Consider the following 19980-nt stretch of genomic DNA (forward strand, 5'->3'; position numbering starts at 1 on the left):
TCCCTACCGGTACCCTTGAGATGGCTCGGCCTCCACTATCGGACCCCTTGTTCACCCACCGTCAGTGGGGCCGGCGACTACCCCACCCCTACCTGGTTGCCCTTGAGGGCGCTGCCTGCTCACTGCGAGTTAACCGTTGACCCCTCCCTGTTACTACCGAATCGGATGAGTAAAATTATGTACCACTGTACCGAATCGGAGCGGTGTCGGGCTCGCCTCGTTACTACTAAGTGAAATTAAGTTAAAGCCGGGCGGGGCACCATCGTGAAATGGCAACGGAAACGCGGAGGACAGCGCATCTTCATGGCGTCATGGCAGATGATGAAGAAGAAGCGATGGATGCTTGAAAGGAGGGAGAAGAGCCTCTGACACACGAGAGGAGCAGGACCTGCAGGCAGCTCGGACGGTCCTCTAGGTCAGGGGGAGGCTAAAAGTTGTTCAAGCTGCAGCCGGCAGGGAGCAGGAAAGGGGGAGTGGGGGAGCAAGGATGGAAAGAGCTGACGTGAGTCAGTCAGAGCGACCTGGAACAAGAGGGAAGGGCGGGAAGGAAAAGCCCTCGGGCACAGAGCCAAGGCCGAACAGGCTCTCTAAGAAGAAGAATACGATAGGAATTGCACAAGTAGATGAAGAAGCGAAAAGTGCGGCAGGCAGAGAGCGGGGACTGAGGTGGAGGCCTCTGCTGGTGGGGGGGGACAACCTCTACAGGTTGGATGAGAGCTGCGTGGGGCGAACGTGGGAGCACGATCAGATCATCGTTGCTGAGGTGACCAAGTTGCTGTGGCTGAGTCTGGAGCCCGTTCAGAAGGAGCTTGACACCAGCTACATCCTGAAGCACGAGTTCCAGCAGCTGGGACAATGCCTGGTGGCCGTGGTGAAGAACGTGCCGCTGGAGGAAGCGCAGAGGGAGGTGGACCAGCACTTCAAGGAGGTGATTCCCAGCTTCCTCCTCGTGTCGCAGAAGATGGACTTCCTTATGTTCACGGAGGCACTTTCCAACTTGGCGAGCCGTTATGTCCCCGATGAAGTAGCGGAGGGACAGGCTATGTGGATCGCTAAGGTTGGGAGAGGAGGCACCGAAGGGCTGCTGACGCCTTCCTTGCAGGTGGGCAACCGGATCATGAGGAAGGAGGAGAAGGAGGAGGAGGAGGAGGAGGAGGAGCGCGTCAACGTCTTTGATCTCATGCGGACATGGACGAGCAAGCACAGGTCAAGCAAGCAGGTTGACTACGGGGCCTCAATCGACATCTGCAAGATGTTCGACGAGGCCGCTGAGCTTGCCCACCATGTCGGAAGGTACTCGCTGAAGGCGTTCTCGGAAATTGAGGCCGACCCTCAGTTCTTGAGGTACCAGGACGACTGCATGTTTGGGGAGGAGCCCGGGTACTTCACGAGGTTCGACAGGGAGCATGATGACGAGTGGAGGTCGACGACTCTCGCGCGGTGGAAGCCTGGAGTTTGCATCGTGGAGGAAGAAGACGGCTCGCTCTCCGTGAAGCCCAGGAAAGGGAGGAAGAGAGTAGGACCCAACGGAGAGTTGCTTGATGACAGTGATGAGTCTGAGAGAGGGGAGGAGGAGGCGAAGATGCTCATGCTGAAGAGGTCAAAGTCGTTTCGTCGTCGACCTCTGATCAAGATGCCCTCCATTCGGCCCACCACAGCCTACTGGGTCTGCCACTTCACCCGAAAGGTGTTCCAAAAGAATCAGTTCTACTCTGCCTGCTCCCCCGGCTCCCCGGCCCGCAGTGAAAGGAACAGCTCCTCCTCCAGCTCTCTAGGAAGGAGGCGGAGCAGCAGGAAGGAGTCGGTGGTTTCGAGGGACTCCTCCTCTCACTTCCTCTACTTGGACGGCAAGGACAGCCTCGAAGTCGACAAGTTCAGCGCTGCTCTCTCCCGCTCCAGCTCGCACAACCGCGGGCATCGAGGGTCAGTATCGTCCTCGGGCCCGGATCGGGAGCAGGAGGAGGAGATTGTGTCGGCGTCAGCACAAGAGGAGCTGCTGCAAGACTACGAGGAGGCGTACAAGCAGGACCTGCACAACCTGTTCTCTCCTACTTCCATCGATCAACCGAAGCCTGAGGCCGATGCCGGGGAGGCAGAGGAAAGTGCGATGAAGCAGGAGACGCCGGAGGAGGAGATGAGGAAGGAAAAGATGCCGGAGGAAGAGACGAGGAGAGCCAGGAAGGGTAGTGCGCCTCTTGTACGCGAGTTGCTTCGCCCGACTCGGGTGATGTTTGACACGTCGCAGCGCGAGAGCGCACGAGGATGCAGAGTTACGTGGCGAGTTGCCGGCACAAGAGGGGAGCAGAGGAGAGACCCGCTGCGACCGAGAACCAGAAGCGTCGTGATGGCAAGAAGCATGAGCAAGAAGGAAGGAGAGTCCGTTGACGACCTCATCACCCTGTACGCTCAGCTCAAGAAGGATGAAGAAGCCCGTCAGCGTCGAGGCCTCGTGGCGTCTGGTACATGTAAAACTTCCGAGGATGGAGGGAGCATGTAGTGTATGTACAGTAGCGAGAGTTCAGAGCTCAACTCTGACCTTCCTCGCATCGGAAAGCTTCTTCCTCCTCTCCTCCTCTGCTCTTGATACCCCAGCAGATGCCTCCTGCCAACTCGCTCTAAGATCCTCATCCCTCAGCTGAGGATCGCGGTGGACGTGGAGCAGAGCCAGCCGCTTCCTGACCTCCCTGCACAACCTGCGGACCCCTCAGCTCCGCCCGGTCCCTCCCCGCCTCCTGACCTGCACCGCACAGACGAGCCTTCGATCGACCTCATCGTTCTCCTCCACTCCACCCAGCCGGGCATGGAGGAGTTGTAGATCCACTCGCGCATCCCCTCTCGCATCTCCTCACTCTGATCAACCTGCGCTCTTGTCACGGGGAGGGAAGAGGCGGCAGGCGGCAGACCTCGAGGATCGCGTCTGCGAGCTCCTGCGCTGAGGAGAAGTCTTGCACGAAGATGGAGCTGTTGGGAGGCGCAAACTGGCGAACGTGCGAGCCGGCGGAGACGACAGGGATGGAGCCCTGGGAGAGAGATGAGAGGAAGAGAAGAGAGGATGGCAAACTGACGGCTCGGAGACAATCAAAGAGCTTTTCTGTGACGTAGTCTTGGTCGAGGCTGTTTTCAAAGGCAAGGCAAAAGCTGGGAGGAAGAACAAAGTACGAGATGGCGGGAGAAAGAGAGCAAGTCGAGGTCAAGGGAATGAGGATGGAGAGATAAAGAGAGGAAGAACCAGATAGGATGAGAAAGAATTCAAGCCAGTCAAGGCAGGAAGAGAAAGGGACTAGTCAGAGTTGGAAAGGCAGGTGAAGTATGGGGAGGATGGGAGGAAGAAGGAGGAGGAGGACAAAGAGGAAGGAGGAGGTGGAGGAAGAGGAGGAGGAGAGGGCTGCGTGGAGAAGCAAAAAGTCGAGATGACGTACCGTGAGTTGCTACTCACATGCCGCTTGTCCCTGTAATGATCCTTCGGCCACTCAGCGTTGTTGGCGCACTGGCCATATGACCGCAGCTCAATGAGGCCCGAGAGCTCCTCCACGAGCCTCCTCCTCTGCTCCCTCCGATCCCCGGCGTCGCTTCGGTTGCCGCAGCGGAGGACGACGGCAGACATCAGGACGGGGCGGAGGAGGAGGGGAGGAGATCGCCTGGCGTCAGCCAGCAGGCTCTCCACATCGTCGAGGTAGCCGTAGGAGACGTGAGGGACGGCAGGGTCAAGGCCTCCGGCCCTCCTGTAGTCGATGAACAAGTCGTACTTGCCCGCTGCCCTCCGGGGGAACTTGGAAAGAGCCTCGCGGAACACAACAGCGTTCAGGGGCCCCGCGCCCTCCTCCTCGGACCCTGCTGCCTCCCCCTTCCGGCGTCCCTGCCCCCCCTCCTGCCCCCCCCTCCTCTCAATCCTCCTCCCCCCGACATCCTTGCGGTAGACCTCAGCGTCCCCCAGGTAGACCACAACGTGCGCGTCGCTGGTCGCCCGGGGAGCCAGGAAGACGCACGGGACATCGCACGCCTGCGGGCCGAGCACGGAGAGATGAGGATGATACATCTCGACGTCATCGGCAAACCCCACCCTCACCACCTCCGACAGGTTCGCTGCCCGAGCAGCCGCCCTGCTCCTTACATGCGCAACCCAGTCCTCCCTCGCTCTTCTTCCCTCGCGCAGGAGAGCCTCCTCTGCTGATCGCTGAGTTCGCTCTCCTCCTCCGGGGAAGAGGTTCTCCCAGAACTTGGGAGGATGGGCCCTGCCCCTGCCCCTCCGCGCCTCTCTGGCGGAATGAAGCCATGGAGCACAATCTTTCACCTCCCGCGGGTTCCCGAGAGACGAGGAGCAAGCGATTCTCCCCTCCACGTCAGATCGCAGAGTGCCAGGGGGACAGAAGAACTCATCAGCCTCGAGAGGAGCAGCAGGAGCAGAAGGCGAGGTCGTGGCGTTGAGCGAGGACTCACGCTCGGAGGCTGAGAGAGCAAGCATGGCCTGCAGCAGGTCCTGATCTTGAAACAGGAGGGGCCTCCCGCCCTCGAGGAGGATCGACAGGGCCCAGGGCTCGCAGAACCTTCCCTTGTGAAACTTGCGGTCGTCATGCAGGTGAACCTTCATCGACCTCGACAGCTGGTCCACTGACAGGGCGGTCGCGATGTCCTCGAGGTGTACCGACCTCGCCATCTCCTCCTCCCCACCCTCCTCCAGCAGCTTCTTGTTCATCCCAACGATCCTCCTCGCCAGCGGCAGCGTCAGTGCATAGGTTGGCCCGGACGCGTATGCCGGGTAGACATCCGCCGCATGCTGCCTCTTGCTTACCGCCCACTTGCCGTTGCGATGCACCTTAGCTCCTCTCACGATCCATCCTGCGTAGACTCTTGACCGGGGCGGGTACATGGACGCGACGGCCTGCAGGTGGAGGAGGAGCGAGTTGGCCCGGATGAAGACGTCGTCGTCCGTCTTGACGATCCATGGGACCGACACATTGAGGGAGAAGAAGCTCAGCATGGCGAGGGTCTGCAGGGGGAGCGACGAGTAGCTCTCCTGGCATGGGACGAGCACGATGTCCCGATGCTCCTCCATCTCTCGCAGTAGCCTCTTCCTCCTCTTCTCCTTCGATGGGGTGGCGATGAAGAACCGGGCGACCATCGCTCCCCTCGTCACCCCCTCCAGTTGGAACCAAGATTGGCGGATAGCCTCCCTCCTCCTTCTGTGGGAGCTCTTGCTAAGGATCCCTATCCCCACCTGAGCTCGTTGAGCTCCTCCGCCCTTCTCATGCTCGTCGCTGCTTCCTGCACAACCCACCTGGCCATGCACAGACAGAGCGGCAAAGAGGAGCCCGAGGAAGAGCAGGCGAGCCATGCGCAGCGATGCTCCTTCACCTCTCCCCACAGCTTTCCTCCTCTACTGCTCCCTCTCTCGAGTCATGGCAGGCAGGGTCAGGCAGGTTGTGAGGAGCGAGGCGAGCAGGGCAGCCATGCAAGGAAAGGGGATGTACAGAGGTATTTTTTTTCTAATGAAAACTTTTGCCGGGAGCTAGGGGGACCGAGGGAGGACGATGGGGAGGAGACGGGAGAAGGGAGGAGGAGACGAGCAAGGGAGGAGATGAAGACAACCATGTCTGCGATCGCAAGCATGCCTCATAGAACGGACGTGAATGGCTGCAGAGGAGTGGACGGAGAGGACAAGGGAGCGAGGGGCTAGTGACGACCTCGTGGGAGAGATGCCTCGGAGGTTTTCATGCAGGTCGAGGACGAGGAAGGGAGGCTGGAGGAAGTGCATTCTACGTTTATCTGTGCTTCATTTTTAATCTTAACATCCTTGGATCTCATCTCCTCTGGCTCGATTCGAATGTTCCCTACCCCTCCTCCCCCTCCAACAGCCGAACATTAACATCGCTGCCTTCCTCCAAGTCCCCCTCCCCCTTCCTTCCCCCTTCCCACCCCAGTTTTCCTTTCCTCCTCCTTTCTACTTCCTACAGCCCCCAACCCTCCCCCCCCGGCAGCTTCAAACTCCATCCTAGACGTCTTGAACCTGGAAGAAGAGAGCGGTGAACCTGCAGCTTGTCATTCACCAGGCGAGCGCGAGCGCGAGCACTGACCAGATGCCGAGGTTGAACATGGTGGTGACGATAGCATCCCCTACGAAGAATGCAGGAAGGGCGACGTTGGCCATGAGCACATTGGCGAGCATGAAGCCCAGACCGCCGCCCAGCATGCACAGCACAACAGTCTGCAGCGAGTCAGTATGCGTCGTTGTGGGCGGATTGAGGCAGCCACCTTGCCAAGAGCTCCATAATTCGCCGGCCTCATCTCACCAGGGTTGCCCGCGTCGTCCCTGCGGATCTGCGTGGGGGTCAACAGGCAAGACGGCATTGGGGCAACGCGAGGTTTCACCTCAGGGGTTCCACGGTTGTACAAGAATCCCATGCCCTGACGGACAGTCAGATCGCCTGCTCGTCCTCAGGGTTCCAATCGCCTCCTCACTCACCGAAAGGAATCCAAAGCCCATGGTGGTAGAAGCAAGCTGAGGAGCGGCGATGCCTGGCAGAGCATTAGACGCTGTCAGCGCTGGCAGAGGAGAGGTCACCGGCAAGGATGAAGACACCCATGAGGGCAGACACTTGGATGGCATACTTCTTCTCTGGCATTTTCACCAAGTTCTTCAACCAAGAGACTTTGGTCCACCAGGGCTCCTTCTTCACAATGAGTTTGGCCTCGAAGGGCGAGTCCTTGACTTTGCTCTTCAAGGCTCCACTCATGCGCGCCTTGAGGCGATCATCGAAGATGGCTTCCTTCATCATCTCAAGCTTGATAAGGTACTTGTCGTTGCCTTCGTTCTCAGCACAGAGCTCTTTGTAAGCAGCCTCGACCTCCTCATAAGGGGCGTCTTCAGTTACACCGAACACACGATAAGGGTTCTCATTCCCCCAAGGCTTCTTCTGTGCCTGATCGTCTTTCTTGCCCTTTCCAAAAGGGAATGAAATCATCTGTACCTTGGTCACGGACGCTCTGCTACCAGGTCACTCCCACAAAATCCTAGGCAAATCCGTCCAACCTGAGGGGGCGAGCAGAGCAGGTTGAAGGGAGAGCCCTTGACTGGAGTCCACCTACGCATCGGAGTCACGAAAAGGTGACTACGCGATAGAAACATGAATGCGAGAAGACAACAAATTGAAACGCGACCATGTTGCAAGGAACTGAAGCTTCTGCTCATATAATGGAGGCCGAGGTACTTACAGGGCGCGGAGGGTTGCAGCGCAGGGGCGAACGCAGCTGAGACCGCCAAGGCGGAAGCGAAGATGATGGAGCGCATGACTGGCGGTGGGAGGGGACAGGAGTGTACAAGCTCAGAGGAGACGAGGCGAGATGACGAGCAGGGACGGGAAGCTGTCCTAGCGGAACGAAGGAGGATGGATAGGAAGACTCTCTTTTTCAACCAGGGGTACTCAGGCTTCAATGGAATGAAGTGATTGAAATATGTATGGGCAGTTTTCAAATTTAGCCATACATTTATTGTATGTTTCTGAACAATCTTCAACCAAGAACCACATTCAAAAATTTCAGTAACTTGTACTATGTGCTGAAAACGTGGGTGGCCGTACGATCCTCCCTGGTGGGTCATCACCCCTACCCCCCAAGTCAATATTCTCTGTTTCAACTGGAGCCATCACGGGTTGTCGCAAATTTGTACGCTGGCAACGAGTGGGTAGGGGTGGTTTCACATGCGTCTGATGGAGCTATGGAGCACCCGTCGCTCAGCGCCAGTCCGGTAGCCACCGCCGGGCGGGCCCCGGGCAAGGTTTCCCTGAGGTGAGCCTGCCAGCGATTGCGCAGCATGGGGGTGTGCCGTCGCAATGGTGGGGAGGGGGGACGAGGAGCGACCGAGGAAGTGACTTGATCTCCTTGCTCCCCTACTGCCTATCTCTTGAGAGTGCATCTCGAGCAGAGCTCATCTGCCTACACTGCTACAGGGCCATGCTGCCCAAGTTCCTGAGTTCTAAGGGGCTGAGAAGGGGGGCTGCAATTTTGCAGCCTTACAAGGAGTACTTGAACATTTTCTCCTTCATCAGCTGCCTGCAGGCGACCCTGCTTCTGAGTGAATATGTTTATGCCGAACATGTTGGGAGCGTCCTGTTGAAGGCGCATTCCTTCCATGTTGCCATCGAATTCATCGAAGGAGCATCAAGGATATTGTCATCCTTCTATCAGCGGAAGCCGGCAGACACGGTCTTCACGTACGGGTATGGCCGATTCCCGATCCTCCTGGAATATTGCTGTGCTACCGTGATCGTCATGCTGTGCTCAACCCTTGCGATCGACGCGTTGGTGCGGTTGAAATATACGACACCTGCACGAGACAACGCCCCTTGTGATTTCGAACAGAATCACCTTCACACCACTGATCTTACTGTGCCGTCCTGCCTGTTTGCCACTTTCTTCCTTGCTATCGTCACTATGGCACACAGGGCAAAACAGTTTTCAAACCGTTACAACTATGTGTATCAAACCAACACGGACACTGGTTCCAAGTCGCTGCTCGCAGTGTTGGGAAGGAGGCGCTTGATCTTGAACTTTCTCACATCCTTGATGATTGTTGCTTCATCGTTCATGCTGAGATGGACCAAGCTGAATGCTGTGGACTCGATTGCTGGATTTTTCCTAATCCTCATGGTCATCCCAGCATTGCATCAGATTGTCACCCGCACTTGTCCCATCTTGCTTCAAAAAGCCCCAGCTGGACCGAGAGCAGCCTTCGACAAGGCCACGAGGGAGATAGCTACGTTCGAAGAAGTCGTCGAGTGCTCTAGCGAGCATTTCTGGGTGCAATCGCCCGGAGTCAGTGTGGGGACTGTCGCTGTCCGACTTCGCAGTCAGGTCGACACACAAGAAATCTTGAACCGGATTCGCAACCGATTTGCAGGGGCCGTGACAGAACTTACTGTGCAGATTGAGACGGCAGACTCGTTCGGCTCAGCCCCGCGAGTTTACACAAACAGGCCTTACGATGATACCAATCTGACAGCAAGAATTTAGGTGGACTATTTTAAAAAACAATACGATTTCAATATGTTTGTAGCTGATACGTTCGGTTCCCTTTCATCAAGAGAACCATGTTCAGGTTCAATGTCTCAATGATTTCATCTGCTCTCCTTATTCCTATCTCTAGAGCTATCTTTCGCAATTCTTCAACAGTGAACAAAGTTTTACAGTCTCGCTCAGCTGTTCTGTGAATAGCTTTCAACATCTTCTGGACCTCCTTGTTCCTGCCCATCCCGCTGGTCCTGCCGAAATCTATTTTTCCAAGATCATCTGTCAATGTATCCATCTATTTGAAGAAATGTGTTAGAGCTTCTTGAAAGCCAGGTGGTATTACTCACCAAACTTTCTCTCAATAAATTTACAACATCCATAGCGTGTTCCGCTGAAACCGTTTCTTGCAATTCAAGTTTAGCTCGTGCTTCAGCTAATCTGATCAGAGCTTCCAACTGTCTCGTCGTTATAGGCGTACTGTCCATTTGATTTTTTCTCTTGCGAAGTTCCAAGTAAAACGATTGAATGACAGACTTTGCACCTTCACTTAACCTTGGTCTGCAGTATTTTCTTGCATAGGCTATATATTTTCGAAAAATCACTGGTGGCAATGGATCCCAAACCTCACCCGGTTGAATTTGTAAACGCTGTGACAAAGATGGGGACACTTGCGAGCTGCTACTTTCCAAACCATACTTTCTTGGGTTGTTTGAGTTTTCAGTCTTTGGGCCCCGATGCATTGCCATGACATGTTCGGAGAGCATTTGATCTCTTTCCATATCAGGATTGTCCAACAAGATAAATATCACATCAAATCTTGACATGATTGCCCTACTCATTTTCAGGTTTTCGCAAACCGTTTTCGCCCGATTGTAATGTCCCCCGATTGGATTGGCAGCTGCAATAACCGCAGATCTTGCAGACAAGCTACAAACAATACCCGCTTTAGCCACAGATATACTCTGTTGCTCCATTGCTTCAAGGAGAGCTTGTTGTTCTCCTCCCATCTTGTCGAATTCATCGATACAACAAACACCTTGATCCCCTAGTACCAGAGCACCAGCCTCCAGCGAAAAGTCTCCTGATCCAGAGTCCTTGCCCACTGTCACCGTAAGTCCGGCCGTTGATGTTGTGTTGCCACATACATAAACACCTCGAGGAGCTAGCACTGAAACAGCCTGCAGCATTTGACTTTTACCAAGGCCTGGTTCACCAACTATCAGAATGTGAGGGTCGCCGCGAACCGCCAATTTGTTCTTTTCTTCGCCGTTTTTCTGGCATCCACCAAACAAAGCAAGCGCTAGGGCCATCTTCACAACCTCATGCCCATAGATACTTGGGCAAATCGAGTTCACTATCAACTTAAATGTATCCGAGTCGTTGGCGATTTCCTTCACTGCCTTCAAGTCTTTTGAAGTGAACACGAGTGTGTCACTCTGTAATCAACAATTAGAAGATATCAAACTACACAAATTTTGTGAAACCTTATCTCCTGAGGCCTTCTTAGAATTTGAAATCGAGTTTGCCTCAATATACAAAAGGAAGAGGCATTTGTTCTTTCCCCGGTGCCCTCCATCGCCATCCGTACTAACAACCTTGACGATTCCAGATATTGCTATTTCATCGCCAGGGATACATTTGTCAACCAAATCATCTGTAAGCTCACACTCTATTGTTCTTGGCATCCTGCCGTCCTCCCTGCTCTCATCTGTAACGATTTCTTGAAGTCTCACCTTTTGCCAGTCTGTAGTGATGGCAGAGTTTCGATCTGGGATCATCGACTTGTTCTTGCAGACGAAACAAGAACCCGGGCAGTCAAACTTCCCATCGCTCATTGCAACACTTTTTTCTCCTCCACATTTTGCACAAAGAAAATTCATCGACAGCAATATCGGCTTGATGGTGCTGACACGGATAACTGTTCCGCGCACGCAGACAAATTTTCCGATGCAGTTGGACTTGAGAAACTTCATCGGTGTGACTGGTTCGTAGTTTACGAATCGGACTGCGATTTTTCTCGATGGAGCAGGGTACAGATCTTGACTGTCCTCGACTCCTCGTTCACTTACAAAGAGTGCTTCAAACACTGCCAGTCCCAGCGCGGCAATCGCTTCTTGCGGCCGTTCATTAATGGCCCAAGACAAACCTTCGACAGGGCATTGGAGCAGCTCGTTATATTCAAATGAAACCGAGGTCAGGTTGTCGGGATCAATCTACATGTATCCGTCAAAAGATCGGAACATGTGCCGAACCAGCAAAGATCTTGTGCACCTGCTTTAAGATTCTTCTTCCAGGGCCGCGGAACCATCTAGACAGACCTTGTATAATCGGAACTAGGTGATGGTCCTGCGCAGATGATTAAAAGCTGAGCTTCCATGCATCTGAGTCAAACCCTGGAGTAGCTCTCTTGCGGAAGATACAAATCCCATCCTCGGGGCGCTGTCATGCTCTGGATGAAATAATACAGTTATCTTCAGAGACAGCAACTCGAACGACCAAACAGAAAGATCTATATTGTGCTTTGAGCTACATCTACGAATGTACTGAAGTTTCAATGGTTGGTACGATAACCAAGCAACATCATCAGATTTGCTGCACAGAAGAAAGAACGCAGTGTTGAATCTTTCTCGTGAGGTTGATATCCATATGCAGACACTTCACTGTCATTGAAATTCTTTCCTTTTTCAACCTAGGTATCCCTTCCCTCGACCTCACTCCCTCCCTCCCTCCATTTCCCAGTCTGGGGCTCCCTCCATTCCGCACAAGCCATTTGGCGGGAAATAGCCTGGTTTGTGGCCTGCCAGGCTCGAAGCCTTGAAGCCGGCCCGGCGGGCTTCGGAAACTTGAAACCTGGCCTGATGGCATAGACGGCGGCCGGGAGCCCGGCGACCCGAGAGTCCGAGTCCGAGCCGCCGCCGCTGGCCCGGCGACGCCGGGACGCGCGCCGCGCTCAGCTGCCAACGGGACTCATGATCATGCATAGGCTATCCGGGCCGAGGCGGATCCGATCAGTGCCAGTGATCGGATCATACTATGATCGGATAGCGGTGCCGGCGGGGCGTCCGACTCACAGTCAGTCGCCGAGTCACTGTCCGACGGTACCGTACAGTCAGTGTGACGCGGCCGCACAGCGGCTGAGTCGGTCACTAGTACCACTGAGCCTCGGAGCCCCGCTCCGGCTGAGTACGGTAGTGCCTAACAAAGTAAGAGTGTCGGAAATAGTCTCAGTCCTTGATTAAAAATTTAATGAAAATACAAGAAAGACGAATGAATGAATAAACATATGTACATCTCTAATTATCCTGTGGCTTCACCAATCCAATCCATTTCACCAATTGTGACATTCCAGTCAAACAGTTCTCACGCTGCACAAACCCGTGGGATTGAAGCTTCCGTGCCGATGGCCGCAAGTCAGGGTCTCGTTCCATGCACTTGTCAACAAAATCGACAAGCTTGGAGTTCTCGGAGATCCTTGCAATCTTTTCTGCGGGAGTAGGTCCCGATATAACGAGGTCCAGAAGATCCCAGAACTGCAGATCTTTGCTCTTGCGCAAAATCGCACCATTGTCTTCTACTTCGATGGTGTACGGATAATGCGACATCGCACACTCTGCGATCACAAGACCAACACTCCAAATGTCAGATTCCATTGAGTAGGATTCACCCGTCATCCGCTCTGGAGACATGTAGGTCACAGTCCCAACCCATTCAGACAAGGAACTTGTGTTCTCGACAGTTGCACTGACGCCAAGGTCTCCAAGCTTGACGCAACCATCGCGTGACAAAAGCACGTTACCTGGCTTGATATCACGATGAATGACTCTTAATTCATCATGCAGGTAGCCAATCGCTTGCAACATGCACTTGCCGACGTGGGCCAAGGCCAACTCAGGGATCCTCCTTCCATTCGCCGCCTTGAGCAAGTCCAACAGGGAGCCAGCATCCATGTACTCCATGAGCAGGTGAAAACAATTATCAACGTAACGAACTGCATGGCACTTCACGATCATCGGGTGCGCGATTCGATAGTTGACTTTGGCCTCGTGAGCAATCAATTTCATGCGATCCTCACCGCAATCAGTTGGAATTTCCTTCAAAGCAAGCACAGATCCTTTGCTTTGCAATTTGTTCACACATTTCCATACTTCTCCGCCACATCCACGACCAATTGGTTGAACCTTTACAATATCATCAAAGTTCGCGTTGTTATCAAACCTTCGGTTCCAGTCTGTTGCATTGTGGGAGATGATCGAATGCGAAAATGCAGACCCATGCAAGTTCTGATTATCACGTAACCTCATCTTTTGATCAAAATTGCGAAGCTCCAAGACATCACATGAGTCATGCATCCCAGTTGAAGCCTCGGAAAGCGCATCGTCGTCGAATTTAGGTGCATTCTTGGCAGATCCTGACGGCGAAGAGTACTGCAAACCGTTCCCGTCGACAACAATGTCATCGTCCTCATACCGATGCCTAAAAGCCCTGTAAAAATGTGTAAGAGATCTATGTATTGCAAACATGCAACAGAATCACCTTTTCCTCTGTCCAGAACAGATGTCGTTGAGATCCAGTTTGACGGGGTTGGGCTTTCTTGCGCACGTGATCCAGCGAAATCCAAAAAACTCACGCGACACCATTTCTTCAAACATGATGTTGCTGGTTTAATACGCAAGGATTTCTTGCCTGGATGCACCCAAAAGACCCGTGCTTCACGTGCTTAAACAGGTAGGAACGCAAACTGCAAACTGAGGAGGCCTTGCTGTAACGCTGAATACGGCACTGACCAGGGAGAGAACAACAAGGCAAGACTAAAAGGTCGGATTCGAGAGCGTCGATACTTCAGGGACAGGCTGCTGGTCCCCTTTCCCCTCTTTCCAGGTTCCTCTGCTGCGCACGCTTGCTTGTGTCGTTCCCTGCTTCCGTGCAAATCTTGCCTCAACCTGGGACACCTCAGTCGACGACAGCTTCAGTACGGCTACGATTCAACGAAGATCTTTTGAAATAGCCCACCTAATACCCATCAATATACCATCCTGAGACTGAAACATTATAGTAATATATTACTCAATATAATGATGTCATTTTGTATATTCTAAATTTTGTACCTCAACCTGGACTCTCGCTCTCTGCAGGAAATCCCTGCGGAATTTTGGTGGTCATGCTCTCGTCCGGCGTCGACGACGTTAACTAAAGTAAGCTATACGACTGTCTATTAAGACCTGCAGTCCCGAAATGTTCTGGATAGTCGACCATTTGTACCAGAAATAGTCGATAATTTGCTAAGTTACCTGATTATTTGCGTATTTGAGGTTAACTACACAGCTCAGTGTGGTCTGATCGTTTCGTTTGTCAGGCTGTCTTAAAAACTTTGTAGAGTGTAACGTTGTTTTAAAAGATCCTTTCGCTATACAAGTGTTTTCCGTCCATCTGGCAGTCTTCCCGAAACGCTGTGGTTTCTACTCTTGCTTTACAACACATTTGACTAAAAGGTGTAACGCCCCGTCCCCCGTGCCGTACCCACCCATGGAGAGCCCCTTCAATCACCCGAGACATGAATTGCCTCATCGCGGACCCTGTATGTCCAACCATCATACGAATAGATTGGATCTCGATATAATAAATATCTCCTCTTGGCACAAGGCCATTTGCTACCGCTCACCAGTTCAACATTCCACCGGTGCAAGGCAGGATGAACTTCCTTCATGTACCCTGGTGAGAAAATTCCTTTGATCTGGTACAAATGTCACCACCCCTACCTTATATTGGAGGACCCCACCCTCCCCGAAAAGTTTCCAAATTGTCAACATTAATACCCCCCTCCCCCCACCTTCAAATCACTAATCTACCCACCCACATATAAGAGTCTCAATCACAGTACCGGGGATATCCTCCCACTATACCGCTTCACAGCACCCCGTACCCGTCTACACTACTGTGTCTATTCCTCCTAAACACTGGGGTGGTCACCAACGTACGTTGATATCCTTCCACCGGTCCCTTTCGGGTTGTTTGATCTCGATTCCCGGGGAACCAGCTGCTGGGGTGGTGAACTCACCAGTACCCCATGGTTTCATACTTTGTCTGCTGTGAATATGGTGGGTGGGTCAAAAAGATTTGATAACTTCGAGCACCTGAGGGTCCCCTGTACCCCACCCCATTTTGCCGTTCGGTACAAATCTTGGTAGAATATTGGTAACCTGTCGGTCGGTACAAATTATGGTTCAATCACTACCCCGCCCCCCCCTCCACCCCCTTTCAAGTCACCCCCATCCTACCACCCCTCATGAAGTGGGTGAAAGTTGCATCGACCATGGGTAGTCCCATGGTGACCTCAGTTGTCAACCCCCACCCCCATGGTGCCTGTGCGAAGAACGATCATTACAACCCTATAGGGTCTACCTCACCAAAATCATACTTGAATCATTATGCTGATATCATCAAGGTAGATTTCTCATCGCTGAGGAGTGCCTTGTGACTACACCCCTTGACTTGGACCCTAGAGTGATAGAATCTTCTCTCGTCACCAGCATGGAAGTGAACAGAACGGAAAGTGGTCGGTGCGGAACGGTTACAAAACAGTTACCGTTATCTGGCATCGGATCATGAAAGGGTGGGCCGGGGCCCGGTCGTCGGCCGCCCGGCAACAATCCGGCCCAGTCCTGTAACCGGCCGTAACGATCTTTGTGCCAGAATTAGAGACCGCGGCGATGGCGGGAATGGAGGGGGGGGAAGGGTGCGTCTTCCGCTATGAAGGGCACGAAGACGACCAGCCTCTGTTATGGCGAGATCCTCTCAATGATCTCGTCGGTGCTCTCAACGAGGTGAGTCACGGGCCTCCTCTTTACTTGCTGCACTCTGACGCCACGATGCGTCGTGACTTCGCGCGACGAGTGCGTTGCGCCCCTGAAGTTCTCGCAGTTGATGGTCAAGAGGAAGAAGAAACTCGGCCCGGTGCTGAGCCAGGTGATACTTGGATGCCTGGGATGTCTCCTCGGACGGAAATCATTGAGCGACAGGCTGCCAACATGGAGGACATCCCCCTGGACGACGAAGAGGATTACCGGCCGAGATCTGTGCGCTCGCGCCGCCCGCGCTCAACGGGTCTGGAATTGAAGACTTGTGTGCTATGCTCATGAGTCTGATGACTTGGCAAAACAGGAAGAGACCGGCCGTCCTCAATCGGAGTGAGATCCATCACCCCCGAGGGCCGCGCCTCCAGGGGATCGACAAGCCCGAGACGGGTTTCATCTCGCACGAAGCTGGGTGAGCGTCTGCCGTCAGGGCCTCGTCCTCCTGATTCATCTCGTCTGTCCCCAGGTGCGGGTGGGCCCTCCTATCAAGACCGGCCCAGGAGCGACAGGCCGTACCTTGCTGGATCCAATGCGCTGGGAGGGTCTCGACCAGGTTTGAAGGTTCTGGAGCGTTCCTCTGCAGCTGAGCTGCTTGCTGCAAGTAGATGATGATGATGACATCGAAGACTGGGAAGACATCGACTCTGACGATGAAGAGACCCCCATGGTACGCCAGTTCTGACGGCGAGGATCAGGATGACCTCGGGTTGAGCAGGACGAGGAATGGGAGGCTCCTCCTGCTCTTGGCGAGGATGGCGATGAGTATGCCCCCCAGGAGCCACAAGGAGCCATTCTTCGCTCACAGGTGTGGAGGCATGGAGTGCACCTGTTGGATATTGACATCTCTACAGCCGAAAGAAGACGCTAAGATGGCAAGGAGGGAGCAAAGGAAAAAACTAAAGCAGGAACTGATAGAAAAAGAGAAAGAGCTTCAAGAAGTTCGATCTAGGATCTCTGCTGACGAGGTTTTGCTGCGCCTGAGGAAGCAGCAGAGCAGCGAGCTTGGCTCCTCCATGTCGGAATGCCATGAAGGAGAAGAGCAAGCAAACACCTGGATCAAAGCACTCGAGGAAGTGTTTCACAAAAGAACAGCAAAGGTGAACAATCTCCTCGATGATATCGTGCCCTCACTCTCTGTCTGTCTTATAGCTGCAAGAGCATGATGGAAAGATTTCCCTTACGAAAAATCACATTGAACAGTGCGAGCACATGCTCTCAGACCTTGACCTGGAGAGACGCGCTGCCGTCTCAAAGTACATCTCGGATGAGCAGACTTTCAGCAATACGGTCAAGGTGGAAAACAAAACGAGCGATATCTGGCGAGCTCTTGAGGAAGAGATTCGTACTTCACACAAGAAGGTCCTTCCAAACTGTATCCTCGTGTTTTTTCGTGACTCGCTTCTTCCCCGCCCAGTCGGAGGAATCTGTAAGCAAGCGACAGCGAGAGCATCTGAGGCTTAGCAAACACTTGCAAGATCTCGTTGTTGGTGAGGTAGAAGTTACAAAACGTGTGTCCACCATGGAGAAGGTCGCTTCATGATTTCAACCGATGGTTCTCGTGAGACACAATATTGCAGACTTTGAAAGAAGTGCAAGACGAGGGGAAGGATCTCAATAAGTACTGGAAGCGCATCTCCATCGATCAAGAGATGCTTGTGGGAGGGGCGGTAGCCCAGGTGGATGCAGAAGAAAGGGCGAGAAGGTCTGGAGGATGGTGGTATGGAGGAATAAGGATGTGACTATTTCTGCCAGTCATCTTGTGGGTCATGGGGAGAGAATCCGATCAAAGCTCGAGATTGCCAACGGCAACCTGAACGCGCAGAAATCGGTCATTGAAGATCAGAACAACATGGACGAGGTGTGGGCGAGGACGAGGGTGAAGAGCGAAGGGGGTTGTGAACCTAGTGGCTGTTACAGGAGCTCAAGGAGAAGACAGACGAGGTTGAGTCGAAGATCCGGACGATACAGATCGAGATCGACGAGCTGGAGGAGGCAAAGGCTTCGCTTGAGCGGCAACGCGACGAAGTGCATCAAGTCTGTCAAGACAAGGTCTTCCCCCTTGCCCCCCGTGTTCCCTTTCTTCTTCAATCATTTCCGGGGCTGTCCATGCGATTTTCTACCGGTGAAACTTGTCGCAGGTTGACAATCTGAACTCCAGCCTGAGAGCCATCGAGACATCAGCAAATGCTGTGGCGACCGAGCAGGTTCGCGAGAGGAGGAGTCAAAGGACGCTTGCACGGGAAGTGCTGATCCCGCCGTAGGTCATCGCTCAGAGAACTCTGGCGAGCAGCGAGGAAGCTCTTGAGACGTTGGAGGAGAGCGAAGCGCGAGCTCGCCTCGAGGAGGACATTGAAGCCCTCAGACAATCACTGCACTCCATCGAGTCTAGGTAAGCTCATCACATGCAACTGCTCAATCCCCACACCTCTCAAACCTTCTCCCGCTGTACTCACCTCCTCCTCATTTTCACTTGTTCTCTCAGGCTGCACGAGGTGCAAAAAGAACGAGCAGCAGTGAGAGACACACGAGGGAAGACTCAGCGGGAAGCGATGAACGAAGCTGCTCGTCTCAACTCCAAGGTCTCCTCTGCTGCCGCCTTGCGCCAATGCCCCATTTGACGATGGCCATGCTCTTTGTGTGCTCCTGCAGGTCAAGGAGATCGATGAGAAGGTTGAGGTCCTCCTAGCTAAGAGGGTGAAGCTCGAAGGCGAACAGAGACAGTTGGACGGGCAGCGGGTGGTCGTCCATGCACGTGTGAAGCAGGTGCCCACCAGCTGGAATGAGAGCGATGCTGATGTGTCTGGCTGCAGTCGAAGAAGTCTGTCACCCCCCTCGAGCAAGAGCGCAAACTTTATGAGGCCGAGCTGGAGTGGGTGAGGGAGTTCGAGGAGCACTCCTTCATGCGCCTACAGGTGAGGCAGCGAGTCGGCGATCCCGCTGATGATGACTTGGCTGCCGTGTAGGAGAAGCACGAGGAGAAGCTCCAGCTGGAGGAAGAGCTGGCGGAGCTGAAGAAGAAAGGGTCGCAGCAGCTCAACGAGCAGAGCGAGGATGAGAGCATCGTGCAGGATGGGCTGAAGGCTGTCATCGAGCTCAAGGACAAGGTCTTGCTAACTCTCTCAGCGTCTCCCCAGCTGACTCCTATGCATGACAGATCGTCCTCCATAAGCAGCACGTGGAGAAGAAGCTCAGGGATGTGCAAGAGAAGCTGGCGAGCAGTGAAGCCGAGGTTGCGAGCCTAGCTGCCACCATGCAGGCGCTGGACGGCAAGATCTTGGAAGCAGACGACGCGGCATCAGAGTTTGAGGAGAAGTCTGTCACTCTCAAGGCTGACTGGGAGGTTCGAAGGACTGGCTCCTTTTAATCGAACTGATGAGATGGCGCAGACAAAAGATCTTGACTGGAGGAGCAGACGCAAAGAGTGCCAGGCTAAGTTGAAGAAGGAGGAGAGAGCTCTTTCTGCTCTCATGGAAAGCCGCCAAGTCCTCCAGGAAGAGCTCGATGAAGTGATCCAGCAGCTCTCCGACCAGGTCCCCAACAGCCTCGTGCTCTACTTGTCTCCCTCGTGATATCAGTCGCAGAGGCACGCCGCCAGCAACGCCCGGGAGCAACAGGGAGTCCTGAGAGCAGAGAAGTCAGAGTTTGACAAGCTGATCGCTGGCATGGAGGTGAACTCACTGACTCTAGCACTCTTGCCCTCTCCTCTCGCTCCCTTCACTTTTCTTGTCTTGCTTCCTCGCCGACCTGCCTGCAAACCACGAGCTTGGCATTTTTTCCTCTATCGTGAACATTCGGGTGACATAAAGTTGTCTCTACAGGCTTCCATCAACAAGAACTGCGACAGGGAGGACGTTCTTGTCCGGCAGATCAAGGCTCTCCGCAAGTCCATCGTCCAGTCGCGCGTCGGCAACAGGTGCTGTCACCATGCTCCTCTGCTTCGTTGAGCCATGTTTGCACAGATATCGAGAGAAGATTGGGGAGACTCGGCACTGATCTCGAACGCGCGCCACATCAAATCAAGCACAGCAAGAGAGATAGTGATGGATGGATGGATGGATGGATGGATGGATGGATAGGAGTGAGATGCCTGACGTTGCTGATGTTCTATGTTTCATTTTTGTCAAGG

The 19980-nt window shown here is 53.7% G+C and overlaps 7 protein-coding genes across 7 annotated transcripts; 3 read left to right on the forward strand and 4 right to left on the reverse strand.

Annotated features, from left to right (window-relative positions):
- Nucleotides 1–1475: 1475 nt before the first annotated feature.
- On the forward strand, nt 1476–2550 carry GUITHDRAFT_149880 (hypothetical protein). The gene has a single exon (XM_005841770.1). The coding sequence runs from the start codon at nt 1583–1585 to the stop codon at nt 2495–2497; it is 915 nt and encodes a 304-aa protein (XP_005841827.1). The 5' UTR covers nt 1476–1582; the 3' UTR covers nt 2498–2550.
- On the reverse strand, nt 2519–5053 carry GUITHDRAFT_99499 (hypothetical protein; the record flags this gene model as incomplete). Its single annotated transcript, XM_005841771.1, has 4 exons — nt 2519–2684; nt 2738–2859; nt 2904–3020; nt 3437–5053. The coding sequence occupies 4 exons, from the start codon at nt 5051–5053 to the stop codon at nt 2519–2521; spliced, it is 2022 nt and encodes a 673-aa protein (XP_005841828.1).
- Nucleotides 5054–5989: 936 nt separating this feature from the next.
- GUITHDRAFT_131844 (hypothetical protein) lies at nt 5990–6959 on the reverse strand (the record flags this gene model as incomplete). The annotated part of the gene is made up of 6 exons (XM_005841772.1): nt 5990–6026; nt 6072–6202; nt 6250–6315; nt 6367–6402; nt 6461–6513; nt 6560–6959. The coding sequence occupies 6 exons, from the start codon at nt 6957–6959 to the stop codon at nt 5990–5992; spliced, it is 723 nt and encodes a 240-aa protein (XP_005841829.1).
- Nucleotides 6960–7947: 988 nt separating this feature from the next.
- Nucleotides 7948–9006, forward strand: GUITHDRAFT_131845 (hypothetical protein; the record flags this gene model as incomplete). The annotated part of the gene is made up of 1 exon (XM_005841773.1): nt 7948–9006. The coding sequence occupies one exon, from the start codon at nt 7948–7950 to the stop codon at nt 9004–9006; it is 1059 nt and encodes a 352-aa protein (XP_005841830.1).
- A 28-nt stretch (nt 9007–9034) lies between these two features.
- MCM8 (minichromosome maintenance protein 8) lies at nt 9035–10976 on the reverse strand (the record flags this gene model as incomplete). Its single annotated transcript, XM_005841774.1, has 3 exons — nt 9035–9298; nt 9351–10439; nt 10488–10976. The coding sequence occupies 3 exons, from the start codon at nt 10974–10976 to the stop codon at nt 9035–9037; spliced, it is 1842 nt and encodes a 613-aa protein (XP_005841831.1).
- Nucleotides 10977–12365: 1389 nt separating this feature from the next.
- GUITHDRAFT_61751 (hypothetical protein) lies at nt 12366–13193 on the reverse strand (the record flags this gene model as incomplete). Its single annotated transcript, XM_005841775.1, has 1 exon — nt 12366–13193. A coding segment is annotated over one exon (828 nt), but the record flags the coding sequence as incomplete, so codon positions are not given.
- Nucleotides 13194–15710: 2517 nt separating this feature from the next.
- Nucleotides 15711–19847, forward strand: GUITHDRAFT_131848 (hypothetical protein; the record flags this gene model as incomplete). Its single annotated transcript, XM_005841776.1, has 22 exons — nt 15711–15824; nt 15922–15966; nt 16020–16076; nt 16321–16407; nt 16570–16659; nt 16706–16951; nt 17004–17213; nt 17269–17346; nt 17432–17556; nt 17607–17712; nt 17772–17903; nt 17993–18058; nt 18116–18243; nt 18337–18433; nt 18504–18617; nt 18665–18766; nt 18818–18958; nt 19009–19194; nt 19241–19384; nt 19436–19522; nt 19673–19767; nt 19814–19847. 22 exons carry the CDS (start codon nt 15711–15713, stop codon nt 19845–19847), a joined length of 2484 nt encoding a protein of 827 aa, XP_005841833.1.
- Nucleotides 19848–19980: the final 133 nt, after the last annotated feature.

This window comes from Guillardia theta, assembly GCF_000315625.1.
Source record: "Guillardia theta CCMP2712 unplaced genomic scaffold GUITHscaffold_2, whole genome shotgun sequence".
Taxonomy (NCBI): Eukaryota; class Cryptophyceae; order Pyrenomonadales; family Geminigeraceae; genus Guillardia; species Guillardia theta.

What these genes read in the sequence shown, in the direction of transcription:
- GUITHDRAFT_149880 (XM_005841770.1), top strand. Translation starts at nt 1,583, where the DNA reads ATGCTCATGCTGAAGAGGTCAAAGTCGTTTCGTCGTCGACCTCTGATC.